We start from the raw sequence: 10,816 nt of genomic DNA on the forward strand, positions 1-10,816 counted from the left end.
AAATAGTCTTTTGAGTATGTTCCACTATTTACAATTCTACAAAATGTTAACAATCTATACCCAAGACTGTTTGGATAATAAAAAGCAAAAAAAAAAAAAAAAAATTCACTCCCAAGTGCCCACAAACCTGCATCTCTACCTAAGGAGTTAAATGAGTTAAATGAGTTAAGCTTCGGGAGAATTTTGAAAATTTAGCTTGGGCTGTAATGTATCACCTAATATCGTTCTCATCCAACTTAACGCCCATGCTCAACTACGCACCCAACCTCCACTTAAGAGACATTTCAGTATAGATCTATTGTACTAGGTAGTCCCACGTTTGATCGGTTCTTCGAAGGGTTAGAAAGTGCTTGCGAACTATTCAAAGTGCTATTCAACTATTCACTGCCTGCGAAGAATAACCACACTTTGTGATGAGAACTATGAGACACATAGATCAAACAATATAGACCAAGGCGCTTTCGCAACTTTTCATTGGGAAACACCATACATAGGGCAACCAGTTTACGTTACCAGGCTCATTTACAAGGATTATGAAGGTTGCGCATATTAATCACCAAATAGTATGGGGAGGATGATAATCTAATGATTGAAAACGTGAGATTAAATTGTAAAGAATACAATACTTTACATCGTAAATTAGGGTAACAAATTGTGACATTGCAAAAGGTAACACTGACACACTCCGAATACCGGCGAAATGTCACATTTTTTCTCTTTGTTTGTTGACACGTATTAAGAGCAGCATCTTAGTGTTATCGTATATATTGTTTTAGTTAACATTTCTGAAACAGGAATTAGAATACAAGTTAAAAATCAGGATCATTAGTTGTTTTTATAGGATTCAATTAGAGTACAACTATTATAATAATAAATTCCACAAGTGCGATGAAGCTAAGTAACCCAAAAGAGTTGCCTTAGGCACCAGTTTACAGAGTTTTGTAATGCGACGTACCAATCTGTGGCAGACCTTGGATTAAATATTTAGAGAGTTTATTCCCACTCACCCTAATTTTTATTAGCGATGCCTAATGTGCGTGTGGAGTTTATGATCACAGGTCAAACAATATATTATCTGATTATGAACATAGTAAGTAGGCGACATAATTTTGCATTATTGTAGTACTAATCTACAGAATTAATTGTTTTAACAGTCAATATTCTGACTCTAGCAAGCATCACATACCACGTGTCAGATTTGTTTCATAACTCAATTACACGTTCCCAATAATGGAATTTGCTTGTTTACAAATACTCAATTTACATCAAGAAGCATAAAGCTTTTATATCACAACACACTGTATTCTGCCAAACCTGATTGGAAAACTATTATAATTAGATATAAATTAAAATAAAGGGAGGAGGAATGGTCACGTATGAACAATCAAACAATAACTGGAGTCAGCTACCGATTCGAAATTTCATCCCCGTGATTTCATCATATCTTTGATTGCCTCATTAAACCACAATGTCCATGAAGTAAACAGAACATAAATCAGTCTCTAGCAAAAAGGAATTATGTCAACTTGTTCGTGCCTTCTCATACACCACATGGCTATGCTCATCATGAAGTTTACTCGGTAGTACGCCACTTATCATTCATATCAGATATGTACAGTAAAAGTGGTAAGTTTACTTATCACAATTAGTGTTTATTTGTATATGACTGGTTGTACACAACATGCTGTTTCTGTCTCGTATAATCACCAAATAGCATACATAAGTTGGTAGTACAAAAATAAAATACTTTGAGACTATTCAAAAATAGTTCTCTCTCATGAAATTATTTAAAAATATAGATTCAAAAAAACAAACAATCAAATCCCTATCAAATAACTTGACGTGTACCAAATAACCTGAATACTAAATCAGTTTACAAAACTAACCATCCAAGGCAACATGTTTACATTGTCATATGTAATATGGAATATATCAAACAACTGAAAACTATGAAATATTAGTTCAATATTAGTCCAAAAATATTAACTAAAAAAGAGAATTAATGATACCAACACAAAATGGACAATTCTGATTTAACTCCTTCAAAAGTATCTACGTATTAAGTATCAATGTAATTGAGCTGGCAGTTCTCAAGAAGAAGTTAAAAATATTATTTTTTACCAAACATATTCGCAAAAACTAGAAAGTTGAAATATATTCACCAAATAAACAGATCTAGCAGAATTCTGCTCAAGTATCAAAGACGTATTATGTTAGCCGTTAATTCAACATGTTTACATAATCAGTCTCTCTTCGTAACTGTAACCCAAATATCGTTACTCGGTATGGTAACGAAACCATATTTCCTCTCAATAGTTTGCCCTTCTACCAATTGAAATTTAAACTTTCTACACAATGTAGCTAAGAATACAGCTCCCTCTGCATAGGCAATACGATATCCAGGGCATTTTCGTTTTCCAGCAAAACCGAATGGTTGGAATGACAACGGGTGACGAGTACTGACATTTTCCGGCAAAAATCGTTCTGGAATGAATCTGGGAAAATAAATATAAACTACATGATATGACATGCAATCAGAACCTTTTAAAAAACAATATTACTAAATGTTTAGTAACGTCTGACAGAGCCTTGAAAAAACATCAATTTTGAAATATTTCATTTGTACATTTGATAAAAGCATGTCTCGTTGCCTGAATGGAGCCAACTGGTGCAAAGTCAAATAGAAAATAGTTGAATTCCTTGTGGGCCAGCTTTTGTGTCAAGTTATTTGGTGAAATTGGTTTATCTATAATACTCGTGTTGCTATACAAATTCGTGTACACAGTTGTTTACACATACTTAACATCTATCCAGATATCATTTGATATGAGATTGATAAGTCTTTACAATGTTTGTTTCAACAGCACGAGGGTTGTAGAGATGGGGGATTATTTGTGTTTGTTGTATGTTAATTACTCCTGCATTTTGATTCCATAGTAACGTCCATGCCACATTGTATGGGCCAATAAGTTTAAATATTTTAAAATAATCAAGATTCCAATACATTTTATTAAAAATTGTATATGCGAATTAGCACAACATTAGAGAAAATATATATTTATTTTTTCGTGAGGTTTGTCTAAAGTAAATCAAATGTTGTTATTATTATTTACAGTTGCTAGACATTATTCGATCAATATATCATGTACCTTTCAGGCTCAGACCATATTTCGTCATCCATTAGTACAACACCCAATGCATGCACTACAGGTGTCTACAGATACAAGAAGAATAGTATCAGAAAATATAGACTTTTGAAATGCTTACTGTTGTGTAAACTGGAAATCAAAATTCATGATAAGGATTCACAAGATCAAAATACGAATGGTAGAAAAATGGTGGTTAAAAACAAATGTTTCTTCTTTGTCAAGAGATATACATAAACAACACCATCGAATAAACAAAAAATTACAATAATCTAATAAGGAAGATCTTTAAATTCCGACGAGTAACGCACTTCATAATTGTGAGTATAAAGCCAATGACAATGACATTGAAATACTTACCCCTTTTGGAATGGTATAGCCCTGTACCACCATGTCTGCATGCATATTGACCCTGGCAGCAAATGGCGCCAAAACAGAACATCTCATAGACTCGTCAAACACGCATCTCATGTACCTAATGAATTCGATGCAAATGTGATACAAGTCGTTATTCAGCAGTCTATAAATCTGACAAAAATCTGGTAAGTTTAACCCATGGAATGATTTCATTGCATTGAGTATTAACATTATTGTTTTTGACATAATTTAAATTCGATGATGACACATTCCATGGCATACTAATACTATGTACAGAGAATCGGTCATTCAATATCTGGTAGAACTTCAAGAACCAAGGGAAGACAGCATTCAAATTCAATCATATCATATCATATCATATCATATCCTCGAGGTAGTTCTTAACTAAGTAGGTCGTAGTAACCGTGATTATACGACTTTATTTGTAAGCAGAATTATATTCTGCACGTTGTTCGGACTTGCCCATGCCCATCTAGTCACTGTGCATTCACTATACACCATATAGCTGTCTTTTGGAGGGATAGTGCGAGGTGGCATAACACAGAAGAGGAGCGCGTCTACCTACAGTGGCGAGGCGCATTTGTCAAGTTTAGAATTTAGAGCTAAACCCATGATGTAATACATCGAACACTGTTTCACAGTTTATTTTGTTTCAACAATTTACATTTACCCCATACAATAGGAGAACATGGAATAACTCACTTCAGTGATTCCAGGTTTACATAGTTTACTTGTTCGTCTTTGCCAATAACTTCGATTATTTCCTGGTAAATTTTTTCTTGCACTTCTTGATTCTCACACATATAGTAGAATGTCCACACCATCACTGTGGACGGATAGATACACACATTATGTTAGTAAAACAAAGGTAAAAAATCACGACCAAGCATCAATGTAGTACATCTCAAATTGTTTTTACTATTTTATGAATTACGGTGAATATGTTTGAATGCATACATATGTCACAAGTAGATGGATTTGAACAATTATCAAAAAGAAAATTACTAAAAGCAGTAGTATGATAGCCTGCAATGAAGTAGCTTGTAGCATCTGATATGAGTTCTTCTTCGGACGATGATTTTGCCATCAAAACATCAATAAAAGTCCAATCGTCATCATTTGGTGGGTTATCTCGTCGATGTTGAATCATGGCACGTATAAAATCATGCCATGTCTTCAAAGCTGTAAAATATCACAAGTATTACATTAGCATGAATTAAATATAGCTTTTGTTCAGACGGCCAGGTTAACCTATTATCAAAACAACCAGGTAAATCCAACAAAGATGTTCATGTGATGAAATGGTGCGATTTTTTATCAGAGGGGGGTGGGGGGGGGGTGGCCCTGAGCCAGAACATGCATGTACTGTTCGCATTAGGCAGACACTGATCACATCAGGTATTTGTTTCATATCAATTGAACAGAAACAAGCAAATTGTTTGAAGAAAAAACACATGCATACTATTACTAATGAAATCTGCCTTATCATACTACAAGCTGGTGTGTAGATGATACAAACACAAAGTATCCTACATATAGAACAAACATCAGCTTGACCAAATTTTATAAGATTAATAAAAGAATTCAACAATATAAAAAATGTTTATTGTTAATGCTCATTGCATCTACGACAAAATGCCATGGATTGTTGTCACATCAATTGTTACCTTGGGCGAATCTCTGTCCAGCTTCAGTGTCCTTAGATATGTCCTGATTCAAAATGGCCATTGCCTGAAATAAACCAATCTTTGAATATTTATGCAATCCGAAGTGTAATCGTAATTTCATAGTTTGTGATTTAACCATGTTAAACCAACGCATACATCTACAATGTCCAGCATAAAAAGTTTAACTAAAACTGTTTCGCCTTCCCATACCAACAGTGGTGTATTCACTTCTGTTGCTGTTATTAGTCCTGTGTTTATTTTGAATTATTTTACAAGGCCATAGACGACAGTGTTCCATCGTGCACAAGGAAAATACATGAACGTGAATATTTTGTAATTGAGACAATCTTTTTTTATTTTCAAAAAATGGAAATACAGTAATATATACATTTACAGGAATCTCTTCCTTCTCCTGCACTCCAAAATAATTAGATAAGAATCTGTCCGAGCCCAACGTTCTATGTTGTATCCCTTCCACCGAATTACAGCTCAATGCCTTGGTGCTAAGAGAATGTACTAATGATAAGAATGTTATATATACATGTAACTTGTATGTAACCTGTCTCTAGTGTACTTACAGTTTCATAGTGACGTAACATGGTGATAGCTTTTTCGTCATCCTTGAAGAAATCTCCATACGTAGCATGACTTAGAGCTTTCAACACCAACAGCGACATGTGTTCAGTTATATTAATGTGTTCATCCGATGGCAGAGACTCAATCTTCGCAACAACTGCATCAGTAGCCTGTCAATAGCACATAATATGCATTACAGTGACTACCACATGAGAATAACAAGTCGCAAGTTTATTTTGATAGGGAGGACAAAGCAGTTAAATGTTTGTTTAGTTTCAAATAGTTGGAAGCTCATTCAACCTTAAATGCCTGATATGAATAACCGGGTGATGATCGTTATTATTCCCCAATTTTAACTTTTTGTAATAGTCTTATTGTGGAAGCCCAAATGAACAACATCGATAGTAGATGTCATTTGACTCTTGCAAACTCCAATAGTCATTAAGAGAAGGCTTTATATACAGTAATGTTTGAATTTCGACACTTCGGCACAAATAGAATAATTAATGTATACGAGGCCTTCTCTGATTAGTTGACTAAACGGATTATTTGAAATCTCACGAACGAGATCCCCATGGAGGTTGTTCAGATCTTTGGGCGTTCACAGATAGAAAAAAATAACACATGGAATTATAAAAAAAATAAATTAAAACAATAAAATATGTTAAACAATTAAAAGAATAAAAAGTAAGAATACACGCGCAATAAGACATCCTAAGAATCAGATTGTCTTTGCTCATTTATGTATGTGTCTTACTGGCTAATTGTTTTAATTCACTATTACAGGGGCTTCGAAATAAACATTCCATGTGATATTCGGTTACTGCGTTTAAGTTTTACTTCTAAAATCTCAATTCAACAAGTAAAAACACTTGACAAAACCATATTCACGAATTGTATATAATATACACTATTTTCTACTTTCCTTTTCACCAAGGGAACACACATATGCTTAGAAGTAAAAATTCTCGTTTGGAATGGTTTCGTCCATATTCAAATTGTCTGTTCACCCCTGTTCGCACGTTACAGATTGTGATTTGCGCATGTGTAACAGTTAATTTGAGGACGACGTTTCTCTGACATTTACAACATTCCATCTTTGTATTATAATATAGTGATCTTTGCCAAGCCACCACAAAGTTACAAATGTAGACAATATTGGCAACTAATTTGCAGACAACGCAAAACTAGAGTGCAGTGAAAACTGCTGAAAATCAAACACAGAAAGTAGACAAATAATTTTCGAATGGGATATATATATTTTGCCAAAGCGTTGTGTGAAATATGAGTATGTTGAATCATACAAGTATTCGATGCTTGAATTATTATATGAATACAAGCATACAGTTTAATTTGGAATTCAAACACGCCTGTCAATACACTGAGATTTTCGATATGCAAATGTATTTAACTTTTCAGCATTAAAGTCAACGTCACGAAAATTGTACTGTTGCATCTCCTGTAATAACACAAAATATTTTTCACCTCATAAAACTTGCTGTAGTAGTTCTTGATTGCATCATAACTGAATGATTGGTCGTAGTCATGGCGACGGCGTTTGCCATCTTCCTCATTTGCATACTGTATACTGTCGGGTCCAATTAGGGGTTTGACAAAATTGAACAACACAGCTGTGTAAATAAATTGTTTATATGAATGCTACAACAACAAAATGACAATATTACATTCGCAGTAGGAATTTAACTTGAAAATTACACGTTCAATTGTGGAATGTAACGGTGCAATAAACCTTTGAACGAGTAAACATGGTGACTGTGTCGGACATGATCAGTACAGGAGATATACCATGAGTCAATGATTAAAACACTCCTTAACACATATTTACCTGGCCTATCAAACAGTTTATTCGTATCTTTGAACGCTTTTGCAGACGCCAGACTAATAACATGCGTTTTTCCATACCAAAATGTTGCTACGTGACCATATTTGGTATGGATTTTTACCAGGAACTCGTGGAGACTACCAGCAACTGTGATATCCGGCATGTTACCGTCTCTGAAAAGTAACAGAACGAACGTGTAATGTAGTTATCAATTATTCCAGGTCATAATCAGATGTCAACAAACCTAAACAACATTCACATACTAGAACCAACAACCCTAGACTGGCACAATCAGAGCGATTATTAATTTGTTTTTGTAGTTTAAAATGACACAGTCCCCGTACAATTTTTGAAAGTTCCTCTTTGTGCTCGTCATATTAAAGCGGAGGGGTTGTCGCGAGCGTGTCCTTGATACTTGAGTTGCAAGTGGCGTATACAACAGATTGTTTATTTACATCAAAACACAAGTTCCTTGTAGTAGTAATATGGCCAAAAATAAAAACAGCCGTTATTTGGCCATCTTTGATCTGATTGTGAAACACACTGATATGTATGATGTATGTGTACATAAATTGTGGAAGTATAACAGTAAGGCCAAAAAGTCAAATGGCTGTCAATCGCCATCCTTGACCAGATTTTGAAACAAATTGTCATGGACATGCATCCTAACATATATAAAGTACATGTATGTGCCAAATTTGAATGAAAACTGACAGAGCACGTCCAAGATACCGCAAAAAAACAACAAGATTCCTGCCAGTCGACCATCTTTGATCCAATTGCGAAATAAATCGTCATGGATATGTATCCTAACATGTATAATCTATGTACCAAGTTTGAATGATAACTGACAAAGCATGTCCAAAATACAACATTTTCAAAAAACAAGATGGCTGCCAGTCGGCCATTTTGAATCGAATCGCTAAACCACTGCATGCGCATATGTCCCACATAAGTTACTAGGAACATGCAAAGAATGAACGGAATTGGTCCACAGGATTCTGAAATATGACTCTGAACAGACTGACGCACGGACGGACGGACACACGGACGGACGGACAGACTCAGGAACTCACGGATGGTCATGGACATGTATCCTAACATGTATAATCTATGTACCAAGTTTGAATGAAAACTGACAAAACATGTCTAAAATACAACATTTTCAAAAAACAAGATGGCTGCCAGTCGGCCATTTTGAATCGAATCGCTAAACCACTGCATGTGCATATGTCCCACATAAAGTACTAGGCACATAGCTTTTCTGTGCCCATAGAAATCCTAATGTCTGAAAATAGCATATTTAATGACGCCAAATGTATCAGAAATTACGAATATACCATCACAAAGACTGAAGACTGACACAAGAAGAGCTATGGAGCCACATCTAGCACCAGGTACGCATATGCATAATTTAATACATACATTTTGTTTACTGTGTTTGTACAAATTTGTCATACAATCATTTGTGAATGATATACATTGGAATCAAATTCTATTTTTATTTATATTGTTTCTTAATATATTATAAATACAAATTGTACTTACTCAGAATTGGTTGGATTCATTCCTGGTATTCTAGCAAGCATTTGTTCCTACAAGTTAACGGACACGCTTATTACGTCATGAAATTACACAAAACAAAAATAAAAACACACTGGTATTAACCGTGTGGTGCGTATTATGTTGTAGAAATGTCAACGGCCACGAGTGTTATGACCTCTGTATTCTGTATTCCATGTATTGCCTATTGCTGCATGTGTAAATACGCATGTATTCTTTGTATGTTTACAAATATATCCCTGCCGAAATGTCTAAAGTAATCCTTGAAAGACATAGAATGGACATGTATCCAGTAACAACTACCGAGCTACGACCCTTGCAAAATCCAGATCAGAAATATCCACCGGACTTTGATGAAAAAAATACTTGTATGCAGACAAGTTTGGATGGGGTGGGGGATTAGCAATAGTGCATTTTGTATATACAGCTTTATAATACTGTGTTACATAATATCAGAAACCAAAAACACATAGAATTTCGTTTAACGTTGTATATTTTCCGTAATTCAAAGCCCGGTTAACTGATAATAACAAAATAGTTACTAAGTTTGTACGTTAAACAAAAATACAAATATATGTTGCCCGTAACTCGAAGTTCTGTTAATTGCTAGTTGGACATCGAGTTACAATTTGAACGTGATTTCACAAAAGTGGACATAGTTTATGGAATATAAGCGTGGTCAGTTATGTAACCAGGTGTCCGTACGAACTCGAACAACTCAGCATCTCATTTAACAAACACAGTAGTCGTATTCTTCATTGCACGCCGCGTTTAATACAACGTTGAACCGGCCCTAGTCTAGTCTATGTGACTATCATTTACGAATACCAATGACTGGTGAGAAAAACAACTTAACAAAACAAGTCAGTCATTGGAACCAATACAATACAAAGCGTATGTCATACATTTTCACTGTTCCACCAGCGCGGGGTAAACCATAGACGTTGTCAGTCGATTACAGCATCTGCTTACCTGTTTACTTCCAAACAGTGTGCCTAGATAAAACACAGCGACCACAACAACCAATAGAACGACAACAATGATGACTAGAGCAGTCATAATGCGATGCTTGATTCAGATAACAGACAGAATCAGAATCACGACACTGTCAGACACGAAGTGGTGACGTCACAATGAGGTTAAACTTTTGAACCCGAAGGTCATTCCTTGAATAGACGATTATTCCATCTTAGAAGGTTAAATAACGCCAGCCTATGTATTATTATATCGTGCTTAAAAATAAATCGGAAACACACTGATATTAGCGGCCTATTACAAGAGGGTAAACAAGACTCGGTCTATGAATAATAAACAACGTCAATGTAGAATGGTTGGAAGTCGCATGTAACTGATTAAACCCCCTAGGAAGGTGATTAAATGTAATATCCAGCATATTTGTAGGGCACTTTCACCCTGCTCAGGTTGAACATCGGTATATCCTTCTGTTCGAAATTGATATGGCTATAACTTTTTAGTTTGAAATTCAGGAGCTGGGTTCTGTATCGTTTCGTTACGAATACTCAGGTTTTTTTTGTTGGTTTCAATTTTGCATGAATATGATTTTTTGTTATTAGAGGCCAAAGTTAATTTGTGCTTGGTGTTATTTCATAATAATTCCAGTTTTCCTCTTCTTCCACCAATTA

The 10,816-nt window shown here is 35.0% G+C and overlaps 1 protein-coding gene across 2 annotated transcripts; it reads right to left on the bottom strand.

The window, feature by feature from the left end:
• Positions 1 to 1,627: 1,627 nt before the first annotated feature.
• On the bottom strand, positions 1,628 to 10,308 carry LOC146741835 (cytochrome P450 20A1-like). 2 transcript variants are annotated; one of them, XM_085500121.1, is made up of 11 exons: positions 10,146 to 10,308; positions 9,159 to 9,205; positions 7,614 to 7,783; positions 7,253 to 7,398; positions 5,770 to 5,937; positions 5,192 to 5,255; positions 4,530 to 4,706; positions 4,227 to 4,350; positions 3,507 to 3,621; positions 3,150 to 3,214; positions 1,628 to 2,495 (listed from the first exon to the last, which is right to left on the bottom strand). In XM_085500121.1, the coding sequence occupies exons 1-11, from the start codon at positions 10,230 to 10,232 to the stop codon at positions 2,243 to 2,245; spliced, it is 1,416 nt and encodes a 471-aa protein (XP_085356247.1). In that variant the 5' UTR covers positions 10,233 to 10,308; the 3' UTR covers positions 1,628 to 2,242. The 2 variants fall into 2 exon arrangements, with proteins under 2 accessions (XP_085356247.1, XP_085356248.1); XM_085500122.1 differs by lacking the exon at positions 10,146 to 10,308 and adding an exon at positions 9,883 to 9,954.
• Positions 10,309 to 10,816: the final 508 nt, after the last annotated feature.

The sequence above is a fragment of the Saccoglossus kowalevskii genome, chromosome 6, assembly GCF_978046115.1.
Source record: "Saccoglossus kowalevskii chromosome 6, keSacKowa6.1, whole genome shotgun sequence".
In the NCBI taxonomy this organism is placed as follows: domain Eukaryota; kingdom Metazoa; phylum Hemichordata; class Enteropneusta; family Harrimaniidae; genus Saccoglossus; species Saccoglossus kowalevskii.

Coding starts and splice junctions, on each gene's coding strand:
- LOC146741835 (XM_085500121.1), bottom strand. CDS start 10,232: ATGACTGCTCTAGTCATCATTGTTGTCGTTCTATTGGTTGTTGTGGTC. Junction 4,707..5,191: donor TGGACAGAGATTCGCCCAAG/GTAACAATTGAT, acceptor GATATTTTACAG/CTTTGAAGACATGGCATGAT. Junction 4,351..4,529: donor CTATCATACTACTGCTTTTA/GTAATTTTCTTT, acceptor ATCCGTCCACAG/TGATGGTGTGGACATTCTAC.